The sequence below is a fragment of the Podarcis bocagei genome, assembly GCF_964188305.1.
Source record: "Podarcis bocagei genome assembly, chromosome: 5".
Lineage (NCBI taxonomy): Eukaryota > Metazoa > Chordata > Lepidosauria > Squamata > Lacertidae > Podarcis > Podarcis bocagei.
The window spans coordinates 83,132,553-83,154,336 of NC_138129.1; the positions used below are offsets into that span (position 1 = coordinate 83,132,553).

Here is a 21,784-nt window from a genome sequence, read left to right on the forward strand (position 1 = left end):
TCTTACTTCTTTATTTGGGGGAGGGAGTGACATAAATGGGCTGTTGCTGGGCAATAAATTAGAATTTTTTAAGCCATACTGATATAAAAATAATTGTGCCGCCTACTAAATTATCTGAGTTTGTGTCTGAGATTAAATGACTGGACTAGTCAAATGGATGATTCTTCTGTACCAACACTAAGTGGGAAATATACTTATCCTAAGTTCCAAACTGAGCTAAACATACGTATACAATGCATGATTTTGTAAAACCTATTTATTATTAACTCACAACTTGATAATTTCTGTTATTTTTTATGTAACAGATTTTAGGTTATTTAAGATGAAGAATAAGGAGAGAATTGGTGCATTTTCATTCTTTACACATTCTAATCATCTCTCTTTTAAATATAATATAGTTCTGTCAGTTTTCAAAACACATTCAGATTTAGTATTGGCTAGCTGCAAGACTGGAAAGTGTCTGAATTTTGGCCTTGGCTAAATCTTCTGAAACAACTTGCACCATGTGTTCTGTAGTTTTCTTCAAATTGTTTGCAGTCTGTATAACATCATCCAAAGTGGAACTTAATATCTGTTAAGGGGGGAGAAAACCCTGCTTGTAATTAACATCACTGATTGGACATGGGGAGAAAAGTTCACTTGTTTCATTGTAATGAAAATTTTCAAAGATTTCTCCATTTTCTTTTCTGTAGATACAAGGCTCCCCACATACCTTTGAATGTGTCTCCTTGAGGTGCCTGTTTCTCAGACCGCATACTGGCCTTCCATAAATATTCCTACTAGTGAGGTATTGTGGTGAAAGGATAATAGTATCATGCATCCTTGAGTAGCGAGTTTGGGGAATATGTAGATTTTGTCTAGAGTGTAACAAGAAATCACAGGCATATCATATTGATACACAAAAATACATTCTATGCTTAACAGCTAGTGTCTGCTTGCTAGTTCTAAATTAATTATATTACTTCTAAGCCCACAAGGGCACCACAAAAGGCTGAATTCAAAATTACATTTTTTGATGTGATCTTAAAAGTATTGGCATGCATTGCTACAAATAAAACAAACTTGCCCATGAAAATTAGTTATAAGCTAGGGTTATAAGTAACTTGGTTTTAAAACTGATGATGTATGTTACCTGTCACATAGCCTTTCTATAAACTCTTCTGGTTGTTTCTTTGTATATATCCTTTGAAGGTTGATGCTTTGCTTCTGCGAACTAGCTAAAAAAAAAATCAAAAAAATATTTTTAAGAAATGCAATTAAACACGTTCACTACATTACCTGGTCCCTGCTCCAGCCTACTATTAAGCATTGATGATTAAATGTTTCGAACACAAGTATAACTGCTCTTTCATTTTTAATTAACACCTTAGAAAAGGAATCACACAGGGTGTGACAAGCTTCTAAGGCCATTAAGGCCATTTTCTATATGCAAAAAACAGCAGGATGTGAAGGGGCTCCACTGAGTTTCACAGCTTTTGAAAGGGCATGGGTCATTCCCTTTAACTTCTCTTTTGTTTAAAAAACTGTCTGAGATTATGTGTATTTTGTTTTTCCCTTTCAAGAAATGTTTTTGGTATTAGCTTATGCTTAATTATTAACTGTACGGTAAATCAAGATTTACCCCTCTTACACTCATCACTTTCCTTACTATAACTCTTTCTTTGACTGGCTTTCCAATCTCTTTGAGAGAAGTCTGTTGAAATAAAAAGAAGGCAAAAGAAAGTAAAACAGCAACTTAGCCCAGAGTCAGTCTGTGTTTTTGTACATAGCTTAAGTGTTCTGAAGACTTTTGTGAAAACTACCAAAAATAGGTATTTTCTCTTCCAGAGGAAATCTGCAGATTTTTAGTGATTCAGACTGTGATGTAGTTATGCAAAAATCGTGATTTGTATATTTTTGCATTGTGTGTAATCTGCATTCTCATGCAGATTAATTTGATTGTACAGCTGATTTAGGCTTGCTGTTCTTGATTCAACAAGTGGAATGGGCACAGAAGTATGATAATACCACTTTGGTGTCTTCAGCTAAATTTATATAAAGATCAAAATTTTGTGTTAATTATATCCAGAATTTTCCATATACTATACAAAAGAATACCTTACAAAAATTATTCTACCTTCATTTTGTTCTTGTAGACCCATTGTCCATGATCCATGACTTTTAATACTCTTTTCCAGACATACTTCACTGCTTGAACTGTCTAGTAGGTGTGAGAACGAAGTGTCTTCGGTGTCACTACCTAACACCGCACCCCAAGTTAAACAAACATGTTAATACATATGTAATGTATTGGCCTTAGAAATGTAAGGCTTGCTTGACTTTGTTAAAATCTGTAATGACTGCTGCTATGTCAGTTAAGTCTCTTGGAACAATTGAAACACTAACGTATGTATAAAATTATTGTATATTCCTGGAATTCGCACCTTCCCTTTCACCCACAAACAGTCCCAAGGAAGCTTGCAAGGCACAATAAAAAATGGTGTCAAACCAAGAGTAAAAGCATGGAGATTTAACAGCAACAACAGATTTAAAGCAGCAGCAAAAACAATTTAAAGGATCATAAATGTGCACAAATACCTCAAAGACTACCTCTCCCCATATGAACTAACCCAGACCCTGCAATCATCTGAGGCCCTTCTTTGAGAGCCTCCTCCACGGGCCTTATCTGTGGTAGCACCCTGTTTGTGGAATGCTCTCCCCAGAGAGACTTGTCTGGTGCCTTCGTTATGTATCTTTAGGAGCCAGGCAAAAGCATTCTGCTTCTATGGGGAGAATCCCATAAGATGGTGCTACTGTAGAAAAGGCTTTTTGGTTGCCACCTGCCTAACTTCAGAAGGGCGGTACACATGCAGATTCACTTCTGATAAAGGTATTGATGGCTGGATTTAAATGAAAAAAGGTGATCCTTTAGATACCATGGCCCTTCGCCATTTAGGGTTCTAACTGAGCTAGGAGGGGAAAGTCAGTCAAGGTCTTCTAACGCTGGAGTAATAGCCGTTTGTACCAGTCAGTCATCAGGACCAGCTGAAGCATTAATTGAGCCCTATGTTACTAAGAGGACATGGGTTGCGCTGTGGGTTAAACCACAGAGCCTAGGACTTGCCGATCAGAAGGTCGGTGGTTCAAATCCCCGCGACGGGGTGAGCTCCTGTTGCTCGGTCCCTGCTCCTGCCAACCTAGCAGTTCAAAAGCACGTCCAAGTGCAAGTAGATAAATAGGTACCGCTTCGGCGAGGGAAGATAAACGGTGTTTCCATGTGCTGCTCTGGTTCGCCAGAAGTGGCTTAGTCATGCTGGCCACATGACCCGGAAGCTAGCTGTGGAAAAATGCCGGCTCCCTCGGCCAATAAAGCGAGATGAACGCCACAACCCCAGAGTCGGTCACGACTGGACCGAATGGTCAGGGGTCCCTTTACCTTTATGTTACTAAGAATCCCATAACTTTTTAGCGCTATACTTCCAGTTGGACAACCAAGGAAGCTCACTGTTGATGTTTAAAATGCATCTAGCCAAACATGTGGTTTCTTTTGCCTGAATGAGATGGTTGCTTTTGATTGGGACCATGGGAGTGCACAGGTGCATTACCCTGATAAATTTTTTATTTATAAATACAGTGGTGCCTCGCAAGACGAAAAGAATCCGTTCTGTGATTCTCTTCGTCTAGCGGTTTTTTTCGTCTTGCGAAGCAAGCCCATTGAAGGATTAGCGGCTTAGCGCTATTAGAGGCTTATCTGCTGATCGGATCAGCTGATAAGCGGCTTAGCACTATTAGCGGCTTATCTGCTGATCGGATCAGCTGATAAGCGGCTTAGCGGCTTAGAAAAAGGGGGGGAAGGAAAAAAAACCAGCAGGAACTCACAAGACATTGTTGTCTTGCGAAGCAAGCCCGTAGGAGATTCGTTTTGCGAAGCACCTCCAAAACGGAAAACTCTTTCGTCTAGCGAGTTTTCCGTCTTGCAAGGCATTCGTCTTGCGGGGCACCACTGTACTTACATATACTTAAAGCTGTACAGTGGTACCTCAGGTTAAGAACTTAATTTGTTCCAGAGGTCCGTTCTTAACCTGAAACAGTTCTTAACCTGGGAAACCGGGTTCGTGTCTCCGCTCCTCCACATGCAGCTGCTGGGTGACCTTGGTGACCTTGGGTGACCTTGGGCCAGTCACACTTCTGTGAAGTCTCTCAGCCCCACTCACCTCACAGAGTGTTTGTTGTGGGGGAGGAAGGGAAAGGAGAATGTTAGCCGCTTTGAGACTCCTGAAGGGGAGTGAAAGGCGGGATATCAAATCCAAACTCCTCCTCTTCTTCTTCTTCTTCTTCTTCTTCTTCTTCTTCTTCTTCTTCTTAACCTGAAGCGTGCTTTTGCTAATGGGGCCTCCTGTTTGTTGCTGCTGCACCGCTGGTGCGCGATTTCCGTTCTTATCCTGGGGAAAAGTTCTTAACCTGGAGCAACCACTTCCTGGTCAGCGGAGTTTGTGACCCGAAGCACCTGTAACCTGTAGCGTCTTCAACCCAAGGTACCACTGTATGCATATGTACACACACACACGTACGTTTATTGATCTTTTTTGTGTGACAGTACTCATTGATACGGGGGCACTAGCGCATCTTTTTTTGCTGCCTATAGCAGCTGTTTTTTGCTGGAAACTACAGAACTTGCAGTTTTCTTTTCCCTGTTCTAGCACAATTGTATCTCCCGAAAATCTGCTTCTGAGGATCTAGCCCTCCAGAAAATCTGCTTCTGAGGATCTAGCCCTCCAGTTTTTTTTTGGGGGGGGGAGCTGCGACAAGGAAGCAGAAGCCCAGTCTTGCTACATTCAATCACACCCATTGACTTTAACTGACATCAGATTATTGTAATGTTTACTAGAGATGCTTAGTAGTTCAGACTTAAATTCCAAATAATGTGAGGCCTTTTGTTAATATTACCAAAACTTAAGTACCTGATAAATCTAAATCCATCGCTTTTCCTTCTAAGAAGATAGAGTACCTTTCACAGTCTGGCTTTTCTTTTATTTTCCTGTGCTCCATTTTTTTATTTCTGTGTTGGAAACAGATAACACAGGAGAGAGGCTTAATTGTACGTTAACAATCAGCACAGAGGTTCTTAACATTGCAGTCTTCTACTCGTCTACTCAAAATCAAATCCTACTGAATTCAATGGGACTTAGTCCCATGTAAATGGGTTTAGGATTGCACCCTATGAGACATATCAGGGATGTGTTCCTCAACATTGTGAGAGTGCACATTTGGTTTGTGTGTAGTTTAGGTTTAGCAATGTACATACTAACCTGCTGGAAGAACAGGGACAAACTTGTCTACTTGATAACTGTATTTTCAGTCTAGGATGTATAATAATATGATCCTTTGCAGGATTCCTCAACTCATCAAGAAACCTGTAATCTGAAGGATAAGTTACGCTTCCTATGAAAAAATGTATATCAGAAAAAATGGATTAGTGGGTGATATCTATTAGAATTATTTTGCTGATTTTTAAAAACTTACATACTTTTGCTGATTTATCTTTCTGTACCTTGTTCTTTCATTATAGTCACGTTGGATTCTTGATTGTTGGTATTATATGGATTGGCTGGGGGTGGAGATCTCATTTCCCAATAGCTTAAATTACTTATGGGGTAAAAAATAAAATATGAGCACAATGCATGTCAGAGAAAGGATCAGCACAATATAAAGGACATAGCAAATTCTGTAATCAGCATTTTAAGCATGAGCCCTAGAACTCTCCTTTTGCAAGCCAGCACTGTTGTGTCAAAAGACCCCCCTTACAAAAACATGTTATTGAGGCGCCAATTCCAGATACTCTTTAAAACACTATTAATCATTCCTAGTTATCAAAGCTATAAAGAAAAGTGAAACTGCACATAAGCAATGCAACAGTATAAACCTGGATCATGTATAGTTTTAAAACCCATAATTCAATAATTCTCTACCACATCTTCCCTTATTTTTCTCTTTTACTAAACTAAGTCTTTCCTAGTAGGGATGGTGCTCCATTTTGTTTAGGGAAATTGAAGCTGGTGTGCGTTTTCTTTTTGAAGTTTCTTTTTCTTATATCCTTTTTTATTATAGTATCTGGTCGGAGTCTGAGAAAACATTTGTTTGGCTTGTTTGAGCTAAAGTGTATTTCTGTAACAGCAAGGCTGGATTTGCTATGTGTGTTTTAGATGTGCTGATCTGTAAATATTAATATCTGTCTACAAGTTTGCAAAATCCTACAAGTAATTTGTGATGTGGTGGCTAGCTGTTACTTGGAAATTATTGTTTCCACCAGCATGACATTGCAGATCAGGTGCTTCAGGAAGGACCATAGATAAACACTAAGTTCTGCAAACTTTGTCATGTCTGTTACAAATTAAAATTCAATTGCTCTATGTGGGGAATAACTGCCGTCAACATTATTCAGATCATTGGCATTGGTTGCTAGCAACTATTGGGAACTGAGAGGTTTTGATTTGATGGTGGCTGAGATTGTGACAGTAGCACAAATGCTGGCATCTTTCAATAGAGGCTTTAATTTTTACAGCTTTTATTAGCCAGATAGACTATAAAGTCTACCCCAGCTCAAAAATAGGCAATTAGTGATGTTAAAAAATGTATATTTTTATTTGAAAATAGGAGATTCTGTTGAATAAGACTTGTTTTGGTTATGAGCGAGAAGTGACAAAGAGGGAAGGAGAGTGGTTAGAATAAGAAGGGGCGGTGCAAAATCGGTGGTGCCAAAGGAGTCAACTGATACTCAGTTGCCCAAGGGCACACAACCCGAAGCTGGCCTTGTTGCTAATCATACAGTGCAAATGTGTTATAGTTGGAATAGTTGAGAGAGTATATTTTGGAACCTCTGAGATTAAAACTTACCCATCTGTGTTTTCTTGATCACTGTAATCATTTTGATTTCCTCTGCCTATAAGTGGTTTGTGGGATTGCAGCCCTCCAGCCTTTTTTATGGGTGAAAAGGAGCAGTGCTGCTATATTACAAAACAAAGTACATTAACAAAGGACTCTTATTATTTACATCGTCAACACCTGCTGCATTAATGCACATTGTTCCTCGTACATTTATTTGAATGACAGCAATTGAATTTTCTTAGGATGTTAGCCTAGTCAACAGTAATTAAAGTCAACAGTAATTAATTAGAACCATCTTAGTTTTATCAAGCTGATAAAACAATAAATTAAGAATCAAATTGACTTACATGAGTAGCTTGCTTATTTGCTGGGAGTCCTGATTTTTCCAGAGGATTCACTATATCTTCACAAGAATGTTTAGTTTGCAGCTCTAGCTGGCTAAGGGGAAAGCAAAATTCTGTTTTATTAAATGTGTCTTTAATAATAACTCCTTGTAATTTTGATATTTTAAAAACAGGTTATAAATTCACTAAACAACTGTTTGCAGATCTGAGGGAGGCACAGAATGAATTGGTACAAATGGGAAGAAGAAAGTTATATTCTGTGGGTGAGATCCAACATAGTGAGTGGGTATCTGTTCGTGCAAGTCTTTTTCTACAGACATCCCCCGTGCAAACAAGTTTTCAAAATATGCTTCAGAGGGGATGTGAGTTGGAACTGGAGGAACAAGAAGAGAATCCAAAAGTCTGATTGCACAAGCAAACAGACATAATTGGATACTGTCCTGTGTGTTGCCCTATACGTCTTCAAGTCCGTATTTCACATTTATAAGGCTTTTTTCAATATGCAGCCGTTGCTTTATAACGAGCCTTTTAACACTAATGATGTTGCTTTATAACGAGCCTTTTAACACTAATGTTAAAGTTAATTCAGCTGGAATGGTCTACACTCCAAAGAAATGTACAACCAGCTCTATGAACCTAAAAGAGGTTGAATGTATGTTTCTGAAAAAGAGCCTCAATGCTGCATAGTAAACCACTTAGAAAAAAAGGTGAGTTTCATACAAAACAACTTATGATATGGCATGGAGCTGATTGTTTTATATTGCATATATATCTGTCTTTATTATTATTCCAATCACAGATCAGCCACTAAATTATAATCAAGCAAATAGAATTTTAGTTTACAGGCCAGCAAAAGACTATTTGCATAGGATATGTGTGTGTGTTGTCGCACATTCAGTCACACTAGAATGAATTGTTGAGTACTAGTGTGGCTGGTAAGGTGCTTTAATCATCTAGTTTCTACTGATACATGATGCACAGAGGTTTCCCACTTTGGTAGTGATATCGTTAGTGGGGGAACATGTTAAAATTAGGATCTGCTTGGAAATATAGGTAAAATAGTCAAATAAAATGTTTGCATATATGTAAACACTTGGCCATACCTAAGTTAGTTCTTTGGACCTTAGTCAAAACATTTATATTTGGCCTGTCAGAATAGGCTCTCTTTCAGATACCAATGGCCAAAAGCATGGGCTCATGCACACACTCTTCACATACCGCTTTACTTCCAGTTTATAGTTTAATGCTCAATATATTTTGCTGTGAGATCTGAGTTGCCAAGCTATGGATAGTGCTTGCCCTCCAAACCAGAACTGTAAAACCACTTTCCAAATATGGGTTGGCAAGAGCAAGCACTAAACATAGCATACCAATTCATGAGAAAGAGCATGCAAGTATTTGATATGTTTTGTGCCTTCTAGGCCATGATTTGGAGATCTGCTGAACTGAGCAAATAGTTAACACATTATGACCCATTTAATAGTCAACTTCCATGGATAATACTTACTTCTGATGAAAGGGATGATGTTGGCTACCTTTGTTAGATTGCTGATACATTCTCTGTGGAAGCATCTCCATAGGCTGACTTCTATTGTCTCCATAGTTTTTATTCTTAGCAATATTCATGCCAGAAGAAGCTGGACTCTATGAAAGAACCACATGGGGAAATGGATATTATGATCTACTGAAGAACTTGCTACATTCATAGCAATTTCACAATGTTGGAGAGTTCTGCGTGCATATATATATATATATATATATATATATATATATATACATACACACACACCATTTTCATCTGCAAAACCCACTTTGCATGCCAACCAAAAGATCTGAAAAACTGAAAAAATATTGTAATTTTCACTCCTGTTAATTAAGGAGATTCAAGATGACCTTAACAGGGTGAAGAACTGGGCCCAAACTAACAAAATGAATTTCAATAGATACAAATGTAAGGTTCTACACTTAGATAGGAAGAGCCAACTGCACAAATATAAGATGGAGGACACCTGGATTGCCAGTAGTACATGTGAAAAGGACCTAGGGGTCTTAGTAGACCACAAGCTTAACACGAGTCAACTGTGTAAGGCAACAGCAAAAAAAAGCTAATGCTATTCTAGGCTGCATCAACTGAAGTATACTGTCCTGATCAAGGCAAGTCATAGTCCTGCTCTAGTCTGCCTTGGCCAGACCATGCCTGGAATACTGTGTCCAGTTTTGGGCATCACAGTTTAAGAAGGATATTAACAAGCTGGAATGTGTGCAGAAGAGGGCAACCAAGATGTTAAACGGTTTGGAAACCAAGCCTTATGGGGGAGTTGGATAAGTTTAGCCTGGAAAACATACTGTGAGCAGACATGAAAGCCATCTTCAAATATCTAAAGGACTGTCACATGGAAGATGAAACAAACTTGATTTCTGGCTCCAGAGGCTAGGATCCGAACCAATAGCTTCAAGTTACAAGAAAGTAGATTCTGACTAAACATCAGGAAGAGCTTTTTGACAGAGCTGTTAGACAGTGGGAACAGACTCCCTCTCTGTCCTTGGAGGTTTCTAAGCCAAGGTTGGATGGCCACCTGTCATGTATGCTTTAGTTGAGATTCCTACATTGCAGAAGGTTGGATTAGATGAACCTTGGGGTCTCTTCCAACTCTACAATTCTATTATTCTAAGAAGTTCATAGTTTTGAAGTAATTTCTTCCCTAATGAAATAGAAGGAATCCACATGTTAAGTCTAAATGTCTACAAAACATCTAAAAACCAGGATTAATTAGCTACCGCCTCTAGACTGAAGAGTCTTGTGCAACTATGGTAATGTATTAACACACAGGCTCATTGCTAGAAATGATGTCTGATAAGTTTAAGCATACCCCAGGAAGCCATAAATTGATACAAAACAGTTAAACCAGGAAAATAATATTTCAATACAATTTAGCAACAGTCATCCCAAGGAGCACATTTTGATATATACATATCTGGAAGAGGTCCAAAGGCCTGCTGTTAGCTTAAAGCTAAATTGCATGATCCTGTGGAGGAGACAGAAACTCAGAAGGTCTAAACCTGAAATCTTTCAAAACCTGAAAATCCAGTGAAATGGGACTGGTGTATTAGAGGGGTGTGGCACTATGACAGCATTGCTACAATTTGAGTACATGTATTGCCACTCTACTATTACATTAATTCAATCATGCAATCTCAGTAAAGATAATGTGATATAAAACAATATGCTTTGTTCTTTATTGGGACTTAATGGTTTACCTCAGAACGACTTGAATAGGGAGAAGCAGATTCACAGGGTGTGCATGATGGTGATGTTACAAAAGCAGAGGAACGTGGGCTGCAGGCAGTCTTATCCATTTTCTCTTTGATATCTTCAAGCAGCATCCCAAGCTTAAATATTTCCCCCTCTACTTTTCTAAATCCAAATAATATAAGATACAAAGTTACATTATAATATTGATACATGCTTCTTGTTCTTAGCATTAGCGTATTAGAGATACAATGGGCTAGGTAAGGAAATGAAATGTCAAAAATCACAGTATTTAAAAGGCCTTATCCGACACTGTAGCTCCACTAGCGCAATGGATTGTTGTGCATGTAAGCAGAACTTTCTCTTCCTCTCCTGACCCTTCCAGCCTCCTGCATGCCCTCACAATCAGCTCAGGAGGGTTGGGGAAGTCCCATTGTACCAGCAGAATCCCACTGGCACAGCACGGGATGCAACCCACAATGTTTAACATGCACTGAGTACGGTGAAGTTTGAACTTCAAAATAAGGGTCGCAATCATGAAAAAGGTGAGTGCTGCTAGCCACATCTTAAGGTTGGATACAGATAGAAAAGGGCTCGTTATTAATAATGTCATGTGCAGGGAAGCTGCATGTAGTGACACACATCAGACATAGTTACAGATTGAGAGGTGAATGGGAAGAAGCACAACTATCTAGCCTTCCCCAATGTCATATTTCCATGTACAGGATCCTTCTGCACAGACTTTCCTGCAAATTCCTTGTCCCATCTGGATGAATCACTTGTTCGTTTTACTCCCAGCTTGCCTTACTCAGAAAACCCTAGCGGTATCAATAGTGAGTTACTGGATATTGACTTCCTTCCTACCACCTCATAGAGTAATCCAATGCCAGTTTGTATGTCTGGAATTGCTGTTTCATATTTGCAAGGCTCTTAAGATAAATGGAGGACAAACAATAGGGGGAGCCATGCAAGGAGGGCCATGGTTCAGTGGTAGAATACAGGCTTTGCATGCAAAAGTTCAATCCCCAGCATCTCCCATGCGAAACCCTGGAAAGCTGCTGCTATTCAATGTAGATAATACTGAGTTAGAGATGGACCAATGGTCTGACTCAGTATAAGATAGCTTCCTTAAGTCCTGTTCCAAAACCCACATTTGTTGTAACTATTATGGCAGGCATTTTTAAGGGTGAAGTGATAGGAAAGGGATGCACTCTGTTTTCACCACGACTGGGCTTATTTCTTGTATCAGCCTGGGAGGCATTTGCAGGAGAGAATTGGTGGGAAACAAACAAACACTTAAAAAGACAAACATACATGTATAGTTTCATAACATATTTTCATAACCCTCTTTTCTAGGACTTCCCCCTAAAATTTTGTAAAACCAATAAAAAATTTTATAAAAAAAAAAAAAGAATTGGTGGGTGACCAAAAGTAAAGTAATTTTTGATGTGCGTCCCAATAATTTTTTAACATAACCAAGGTTGTGAATGTAAGATTTTTAAAAATGGTTACATTATTAGTGTAGTATTGTTTTTAAAAAAATACTTGACCTGTTAGGATCAAACTCTCCGATGTTCATTGATGAGTACATGGGATGTTGGTGCCGAAATGTGCAATGTTTCTCCTTCGTGGCTAAATAATTCCATTCCAGCTTGTCTAGTTGCTCCTTTAAAAGCCTTAAAAGCTTCACAAACAAAATTTGTAACCTTGGTGTTATTTGACAGTTTTTCTATAGGTTAGTAATTGAAATATTCAGTGCTGTCCTTAAACATGCCATGGACACAGCAATAGCTTCAAACATAACAAGATAAACATAACATGAACAGCTAAAGTAGTTTACACCAGACTTTTCAAACGTTTCTTATATTTAACTGAATGCCTGTTTTGTCAAAATGTTGCACTCAAACAATACTGCTCTACCAAGAACTCTATATGTCTGTGCAGGTGGCATTCTGTGGAAGAAATATGCTTATGGAGCTGCCTACTCTGCAGAAATGAATGAGGTGCCGCTTTGGGGTATACAATTTATGTAAGTATCATTACTTATTATGTTGAAATAGTTTTTGTAAATTTCTTTTAAGCCACCCAGAGATTTCTTTTGCAGTAGGCAACTAAGAAATTTGATTAATCTTAATCTACGGGTGCTTTACATCTGTGGCCTGCAGGGTATACTTAAACAAATGCCTTCACTCCCCTTCAGGAAAATCTCCCAGTTAATTCTGAAGGTAATTTAGGAATTAAGGTAATTGAAGGAATTTATTCAAATTATAATTGCCTTTATAGCAAGACCTGTGGTCATAAAACTGCTCCATTAAGACTGCAGTCCTAAACAGCAGGGGTGGCTAATCAGTGCCCTTTCATATGTTGGAATTCATATGTTGGAATTCAAGACCAATGGTCAGGGATGATGGAAGCTGTAAACCAACAATATCTGGAGGGCCATAGGTTAACCACCTCTCCTGTACAAACTTGTAGAGAGAGTATGATATTACAACTTCACATGATTCTGAGATGATGAAAATGATTTATTATTAAGCACAGATTAAGGTAACTGAACTTAGTTCCCATTTAAATCTATGAGATGTAAGTCGTGACTCACCTGTCTCACTTATTTCAATGGAAACTAATTTTAACTGATTTAAGCAGCAATTTTTATACTTCATTCTGAGTATAAGATGTAGAGAATAGTGCTGCTATTCTAGATTTTATACATTTTATTTTTACATATAGTTTTTCAAAAGCAGCGTTTTAAAATGTAACAATTTTGTTTTCAAACACAAAGGTATTCACCTGATGGCGTTCTTCCACTGGGAATACATCCTGTGTAAGACAGTTAGAAAATGTTTCCACCTTTAAGAAAAAGGGATGCATTTCATTTAAGCTTTCAGATGGAGTATTAAGAAAAACAAGGTGTTTGTTTCAAATATATATTGTATTTAAAATAGAACTATTTGTATTACTTTTGATTTTAGCTCTTTTGACTGTTCCTTTAACATCTGAAAAAGCTTTTCTTCTTCTGTAACGTTTTGCAACAGAGGTTGATTCCCAGATGATTGTCTTGCTGCATCAGCTGAGGGTAATGGTGAGATCATTCTTTGTGACTGCAGTTCTACAGAACAATATGACAAAAGTGCTAATGTGATCTGTATGCTATTTCCTTCATACAGTGTACAACAGCAAACAGGCAGAACAGCGGTGGCTTAAGCGGAGGCCCTCCAGATGCGATCTAGTTCCCGTCAGCTTAGTCCAATGGTCAGGGAGTTGTAGTTAGACAACTTCTGGAGGGCTATACAAGTAAAATAAAAAATTATATTCTAATTATTTGAATAGTCCATTTGAACTACCTGAGAAAGGTGACTGGGAGAAACCAACCATAGGCTTCACAGGGACTGTTACAGGTAGAACTGTAGACATTTCTGTAGTTATTCCAGGACTTTCTGATTTAATGCCAGGATTTGGTCTATTTTGATTTGAGCAAGGAGGTATCTGTTAAAATATACAAAAACTCATTGTGAAGTACAAAATCAGCACCCACAATAGAAACATTCAATTGCCTTTCTCTTTATGATACCCCACCCCCACCCTAAGCATCCACAGGCACAAATAATAAATTGGTAAAATTAGGCAAGCGATATCCAAACACCAGTATATTTTAATTTATTTAAAAGATGTATATACCACTCTTCAATGGAACTTTCAGGGTTTACACAAACAAGGTAAAATACATAGCAAATTGATTAGACATCTTAGGTCATTGAAGTTGGGTGGTGGAAAGGAGGAGTCATCACTAGGGTTGTTCAAACATAGCCATGGACTAGGGTTACTGTTTATACCAGCTATACCCAAGGAAAATTAGCTTGTTCCAGTGCATCTGCTCTAGGAAGAGTGAGCACACTATACTCCATAAAATACTGAAGCAGAGACATAAATAAACCACAGTATGAAAGTATGCATATTTTATTTAACAAGAACTGCATTCTGTTTGACTACAAGAAAACCTCTTAAGTGGTTTGCAAAAATATAAAATAAAGCATTAAAATTCTGTATAAAAAGTGAATAATATATAAAAAGATTTAAACCAATGGTAGCTAAAAAGAGATAAAACACATGTAATTTCTACATGTCTGGGCAGCCTTGCACATGTTTTAAACAGACACTGAAAAGAATACAGAATGTGCTTGCATTATACCATGCACAGCATACTAAAGCTGCATAAATAAAACATTTGTATTCAGAAAAAATATATTAATATTTTGTAGCAAGAAAAGATATTAAGAAAAACTGACTTCATGTTTTAGGAGACTTACCTTTGTATTAAATCTTAGATGATCAATATGATTCTGAGCTTCAGCTTGTTTTGTCAGTAGCTAATATTTCAATAGATATAAAAAAGAGAAAACAATAAACATATATTGTATATGGAAAGCAAAAATAGCAATTGACTGTGAGCAATACTTTTCCCATAGCCAAGGTCATTCATTAATGTTCTAGCTGCTTAGGAAAAATCTATATTCAAATAGAGTAAGCACTGTAAAGAAAACAAAAAATTGGGCAGGAAAATCCTCATAGAGAAGGTAGGCTCAGGAGATACTGGATGCTATTACACTGGGAGATGAGTGCTGGATATAATGGGAACTCTGGAAAAAGTGGCTAATGGTGATAATGCATCTGAATGGGGGAAAATATAGATATTGGGCTAGGAAGCAGTGCTATGAGCAAAGGATAAGGTTAGGGTAGAAAGTGCAGTCTGGGATCCAAACTGGTGCTTGGGCTCATTAATAATAATAATAATAATAATAATAATAATAATAATAATAATATCACCTTTTCCCATAAAAAGAGTATATAGACCGATCACAACTAAAATAGAAACAACTAAAAACATATAAAAATCAATAATTTAACAACAGGACTAGAATTAAAATATATACATATAAAAGATCACATACAGATGGTTACATGAAAGGGGCTTATGTTAATGAAGAGGAAATATCTTATTGCTATAATTTCTTCAGTGCCAATATTAACAAGGCAGTATACATAATCAAAATGATATACAATACTATGCAAGAAAGATATAATCAAGTTTCAATAAGTTTTTCTTACATAGGATCATGTGTACACCACCAAATAAGAAGATAACAAATGTTTTTCTGGATATATTACCCTTGGAAAACTCAGGTTGGTAGAAGTTTCCCAATCAGTGCATATTGCAGGACGGTTAGACTGGAGGTAATGGCTTGGATCTTAACAACTGCCATTATCATCCTTTCCAATATAGTCCCCTGAAATTCCAAAAAGCTGGCCAGGAAACCTCTGGAACTGTATGGGACATGGCACATAGAGTGGGGAACCAGCAGAAATCATGGAATGACCCTTTTATGGGTAGAAGTGCTTCCTATTTGCAGTAGGTCTCCTTTCAATCCCAGCCCACAGGTAAATTCTTCAGCACAAATGTAAGGTATTAGGCTGCACTCTTCACTTTGCACACCAGCTAATATTTATTCCTTTACCTTTAACTCTCACTATGCTCATATGGTTTTCTCATTAGAAAAAGCATGCTTAGGGTTGCCTCCACAGAATAGTGGAGTCTCCCTGGTTTTTGGTTTTACATTTAACAAAAAAATAAAAGGTAGGCATACAGTTTATGGACTAGTTTGCTGTAAGCTCATGCTTAATGAGGAGAGAGTGAGCCCTACTTTGGATGAAATGCTAAGAAATCAGTGTGGCAGCAAAAGAGCTGCTGGTTCTTTCTAAGAGTTCATCCATTTTCATGGTCCCACTAAGTCAAAGTTTAGCGTGTTGCACAAACCAGTGTCTAGAGACACACAGAAATCTGTGGCTAGCTGAGTTGTTACAGGCATAATAAATACAGCCAAGATTGTGCTTGGCTATCAATGGCAATTCCAATTATGTGCAATATCACCTCTTATCTACCTCTAGCTGTTGGTCTAGTTCAGGTGTGCTAATTCCCTTTTCTTCATTCTTGGTTGCAACAGAGTCCAAAGAATCCATCGCTTCTAAAACATCTTTCACAACTTCTGATTTACCAAGCAAATTTGGGGTGTGTGTGGTCTTTTTAGGTATAGGGCATGAGTTGCTATTTTTTCCTTTAGGTATTTTGACCTTTGGAGCAACCTTAGAAAAATCAGGAAGCTGATAATGAACCTGACGTTGACCATTTTTGAGATTATGCGAAGTTGTTTCCAGAAAATATTTGTGCTCTTGGTACACTTCTTTAGGGGTTGAGAAATAATGGAAGTCTTCATTAATTGCATGTTCTTTCTCAATTACAAGTTGAAGATTATCTTCTTTACAATCTTTTCTGTCACAAATGGGATTCACACTTTTATCCATTACAAACTCCTTAACTTCAGTCAAATCCCAATTTTTGTCAGCTGATTCAAATTTTACTTCTCTTTTTGAATTACAGCATTCAAGATTTTTTCCTTCTTCCTTTGGTAAAGATATTGTACTTTCTGAAATCTTAATTTTATTTAGGATAGTTCCATCAAAACTTTCAGTAAATGATATCTCTGGGAGAGTCTCAGAATCAATCAGTTGGCACAAACTTGATAATTCGTCTTGGGGAAAATGGCGTAAAAGGACATCTGAAATGTTTGAGTTGGATAGATGTTGATTTCTTCCTAAACTGTTAACATCCCAAGTAAGTAACTCCTTCTCTGTTGCCTTGGGAGATTCCATGTCATTTTCCCTTTGCAATGTTGCCAGATTTATTTTTGTTTCAGGCAGTTGTGTTTTGCAGTCTGATTTTTCTTTTGAATGACAGCTCATGTGAGAAGGTGTCAAGGTGAAAACATGCTGAGATCCATCTTCTACACAAGTTGAATTTTCTAGGTTTTGTGAATCACACTTGTGTTGATATGTATTTTGTAGATCTCCATCATAAGGCAGATCTTCTTGCTCATCATCGGTATTGTCTTCAGGGTAAAGCATATCAAATACTATATTATTGGCTTAGCCTTCATACAGTTAGACTGTTCTTACCTACAATACCTACTCATATTCTGAGCATATTCAATATGACTTTCACTGAATGTCAGCTTTCAAATTCTGAAAGATTTGAGAGAACATGCACATTAGCTTAACTAAATAAAACAGTACAATAAACTTGTAAGTCTTCCTTTTCCATACTCTAAAACTTTCTGGAGTCCATTCACATACAGTACTACAGTACTTATAATTAATGCAATTAAAATCTTTGGGGTTGCCTAAGGATCTAACCTAGGATGAAGGAAAATTATATCCACAATCAATAGTGCCAGTTAGCTGCAGCTTAACTAAGGCTACTGCTATTCCTGAGGTGTTGGCAATGTGGAGCAAAAATCAGTTCCCTTATCCACCTGAATGTAGGGCTACCCTGTTATAAGCTCCTTTTGGGGTGAAGTCTTGGTAATTATTTAGTCCCAGAAACCTCCCTACATTTCAAAAATATGCATGATTTGCTGAACTACACCTCCACTATTTGAAATTTATCAGTGGCTCATGAACACTGAGTTTTGGATGCAAACAAATAGTACTTCACCACCGGGTTGAAAAATTGCTGCCTTCCACACAGCTATGGATTAACAATGTGCAAGCCTTGTCCTTATTTGAGACAGCAAGGTTTCAATGTGAACATTAAAAAGGGAAGTAAGAGAGAACATCTGGTGGTATTTTATCAAGACAATCCTATATACTCTTGTCTGAGGTAAATCCATTGAAATAAAAAAATTGGATTTCTTTTTTTTGTCCCAGGCACTTTTTTCAAACAGAAAACTCTGACTAACCTGCATCCCCAGATAAATTTTTATTAGCTCCAAATTTTACATTAACTGGACAAAAGAGCACTCTTTATGTAACTCTGAACGGCTTGGGATATCTGTAGATCTACTTCTGTGTATATTCTAAAATGAAAAGTGCATTTGAAGTATAATTTTACTCCTCACCCCTAGAGGTCTGGCTTTGGGTTAGTTTACAAGAACTAGCCATTTCTTAGTTTCTATATATGCAAACCAACACATTTTGCTTGGCTACCAAAGTAGCTCGGAACATCAAGCATTTGTCAAATGCTTGGACAACTTTGCTAGAGTCTAAACTGCTTTGGGGTCTAAGTGACAGCTTGTTATATACCCTCTGGCAAATGCATGTAAACAGGCAAACAGAATTTAAATTACTACACCTTAAATATTTATTTCATGCCTGCCCCCCGCATCTTTCAATACACAAATCCTGCTCATTTCCCATTACATCTATAAAACAGAAACAGTACATATACTTGTACAGAAAATATTAATCGTTAAATTGACAATGCTCCTTTATACTTACACATCACAGGCAAATGTCTGGCTAATTTCCTAGGCAACCAGTATAATAGCAAAATTCTTGGAACATTTTCTGTTGCCTACTACCAAACAGTTAAGACTCAGACACAGCAATGCCTTTTCATAGTGGATATATTTAATTACATAAGCTGTAACCTTATATTGAGCCTAGAAAACTGGAGTAGCACAGTATCTTTATAAATGCAACAAGACACCTTGCTATTTATTATTCTGGTTTCATCCTGCTATTGTTCAGTGGGATCACAAAGGGAATACAGTATAGAGTAACAAACCATCATTTTCCAGTCCTGGGTGGGAATGTCAGAATGAGCCTAGTCTCACTTAACAACTAACTTTTGTTTTCATTGGGACCTATGAAGGAGTATTTCGAATGGGTATTGGATTTCTTCTGAAGCCTTTAATGTCTTAAATCTGTTTATTCCACCTACACAGTGGAGACTTTTAATTATTTATATGGGAAGGCCCATGCAAGTTAATTATTTACTATTATCATGGCCATCATCTGTTACTGCTTCTTAAGATCAAAAGCAAATGTTTGCATTCTGAAATCTTTATAAATTATCTAGACAGGCAATCTCTAGGAATGTTTCACATTAGCATGGCTAAGAGGGAGTTGCAAAGGGAGGAGACGCTGTGCATTCATTTGAAAATCCTCAAAGGTATTTTCCATAATTACTTTGTTTTGTATTCTAGTCCATTAGAATCTTCTTATGAGGAGTCCCTTTACACATGGAAGCTCGGTTTCTTAAGCACTAGGAATTAAAAACGTCAATGACATAGTTTAGGAAAGCAGAAGGAGGCAACACAGGCATCCTGATAATATCACTTCAGCACCCGCAGAGGTGCAAGCAGAGGCTTGTTTTGCAGCATCCTGTGTAAGGTATGCATGACAGAGTCAAACTGCTCTATTCCACTTGCTTGTAAAAAAATAATATTTTTGCTAAAACTCTTAGTTAGTACATTATTATTTTATTTATTGCATTTATATCCAAGTAGCTCAAAGTGGTGTAAATGGTTTTTCTTTCTCCCAATTTATCCTTGCAACAACCCTGTTAGACTGAGAGAATGTGACTGACCCAAGGTCACACAGTAGTTTCATGGCTAAGCAGGTATTTGAACTCAAGCTCTGGTCTGTTTATACACTTGTAAGATAAACTGAAGTGAGAGCTGGACCATAAAGAAGGCTGATCGCCGAAGAATTGATGCTTTTGAATTATGGTGCTGGAGAAGACTCTTGAGAGTCCCATGGACTGCAAGAAGATCAAACGCATCCATTCTTAAGGAAATCAGCCCTGAGTGCTCACTGGAAGGACAGATCGTGAAGCTGAGGCTCCAGTACTTTGGCCACCTCATGAGAAGAGAAGACTCCCTGGAGAAGACACTGATGCTGGGAAAGATGGAGGGCACAAGGAGAAGGGGGCGACAGAGGACAAGATGGTTGGATAGTGTTTTCGAGGTTACCAGCATGGGTTTGACCAAACTGCGGGAGGTAGTGGAGGACAGGGGTGCCTGGCGTGTTCTGGTCCATGGGGTCACGAAGAGTCGGACACGACTAAACGACTAAACAACAACAACAAAGATAAACTATGGCTGATATATGTAAACTAGCATCCAAAGCATAACACGCCTTGTATCTCTTCATATATATATATTTAGCTGTACTCAAGTTCCAGATGCAGCCTTGCTGCTAGACAATATCAAGCTTCCTTGATGCACCAGGTAAGCATGCTTTCTGATGAGCACATCCCATGTGCTGAGTGAGAATGATGGGTGTGTTCCCATCTCCACCCCTTCCTGTATGAATGTATTAAGCTTTATTGCCAAAGGCTTGAGGCAGGTAACTATAATTATTTTATACTGTCCCTCCCTTTCTCTGGCAGTAGAGAATGTATAATGTTCCTTAGCCTACTTCACATGGTAAAGGGCAAATGTATTTTTACTGCATATAGGGAGACCCAATATTAGGCGTTTGGTGATTCATATGGGGCCATCGGTTTCTTGGTGCATACGCAACAGGAAATTCTTCCCACCAGGAAGGATGAACTAATAATCTAGAGATTACTTGTCTTTTGCAGCAACGTTAAAGTCAATCCTATTTATTATGGTTTGCGTTTTTGTGCACTACAGTCCACACCTCATCAGATAAATGAAAAACTTTTCATTTCCCTCTTTCTTCACTGTTTACAACCCCCAACATCATGTGCACCATTGCAACAAGAAAAGTGCCGGTACTCAAATACTGATTAGTGTTTGGGGCAGCAAACCAAAAACAAAAGCTGCTCGCTGCCTCAGCGTGTAACTGAGATGAACGCTTTATGCATCCGATGATGTGGGCTACAGTCCACGAAAGTTTATGGTAATAAATCTGGTAAAGTCTTTAAGGTACTGTACCACAAGACACCTCGTTGTTTTTTGCTCCGGGCTTTACGATAGCTTTCCCGGTCACCGTGTGTATACGGTGTCTGGTTTAACACAAAAGATAGGAGTTTTTATTCCGGAATGAAATAATCCGGAATAAAGACTTGTCCTTTCGCAAACCTATGTACACGAGTAAAGTATCGAATGCACTTTAGAGGGCGGGGTAATCACGCTACGTGGACTTCTGTGTCCACACTAAGTAAACACTCTCGTTATGGCAACAAATACTCAACTGCTCCAGCGCAAACCCCCTTTCCTCGAAGACAAAGTACCTTCTGCCCCTGCTCGGGCTCAATACTGTAACTACTTTCCTTCAAATCAAATTCCGACCCAAACGACTGTCAGCCTTTAAACCAATGAAAAGTGGAGCAGGCCGAGGCGAAGGAAGGGAAAAAAACCCGCCCCGCCCCACTCGCCTTCTCATTGGCCAATGCGAAAGATGCGGGCGGCGGCAGTTGAAAGATTACACTGTTTAAACGGGAGGAAAGGACATCTCGGTACAGCGCATGCGCCCGCGGGCGGCAGTTTTTCCCACCCACCCCTTTTCCCGTCACTCAACCAAG

The 21,784-nt window shown here is 38.3% G+C and overlaps 1 protein-coding gene across 1 annotated transcript; it reads right to left on the bottom strand.

Moving 5' to 3' along the window:
* Positions 1-238: 238 nt before the first annotated feature.
* On the bottom strand, positions 239-21,691 carry AKNAD1 (AKNA domain containing 1). The gene is made up of 19 exons (XM_081195531.1): positions 21,455-21,691; positions 16,396-17,532; positions 14,766-14,825; positions 13,803-13,944; positions 13,419-13,567; positions 13,249-13,308; positions 12,009-12,142; positions 10,458-10,623; positions 8,716-8,852; positions 7,212-7,302; positions 6,874-6,983; positions 5,531-5,625; positions 5,289-5,421; positions 4,941-5,038; positions 2,117-2,239; positions 1,622-1,693; positions 1,133-1,217; positions 713-857; positions 239-571 (listed from the first exon to the last, which is right to left on the bottom strand). The coding sequence occupies exons 2-19, from the start codon at positions 17,413-17,415 to the stop codon at positions 428-430; spliced, it is 2,964 nt and encodes a 987-aa protein (XP_081051657.1). The 5' UTR covers positions 17,416-17,532; positions 21,455-21,691; the 3' UTR covers positions 239-427.
* Positions 21,692-21,784: the final 93 nt, after the last annotated feature.

Coding starts and splice junctions, on each gene's coding strand:
- AKNAD1 (XM_081195531.1), bottom strand. CDS start 17,415: ATGCTTTACCCTGAAGACAATACCGATGATGAGCAAGAAGATCTGCCT. Junction 14,826..16,395: donor AACTAGACCAACAGCTAGAG/GTAGATAAGAGG, acceptor TTGAAATATTAG/CTACTGACAAAACAAGCTGA. Junction 13,568..13,802: donor CTCCCAGTCACCTTTCTCAG/GTAGTTCAAATG, acceptor ATTGTTCTGTAG/AACTGCAGTCACAAAGAATG.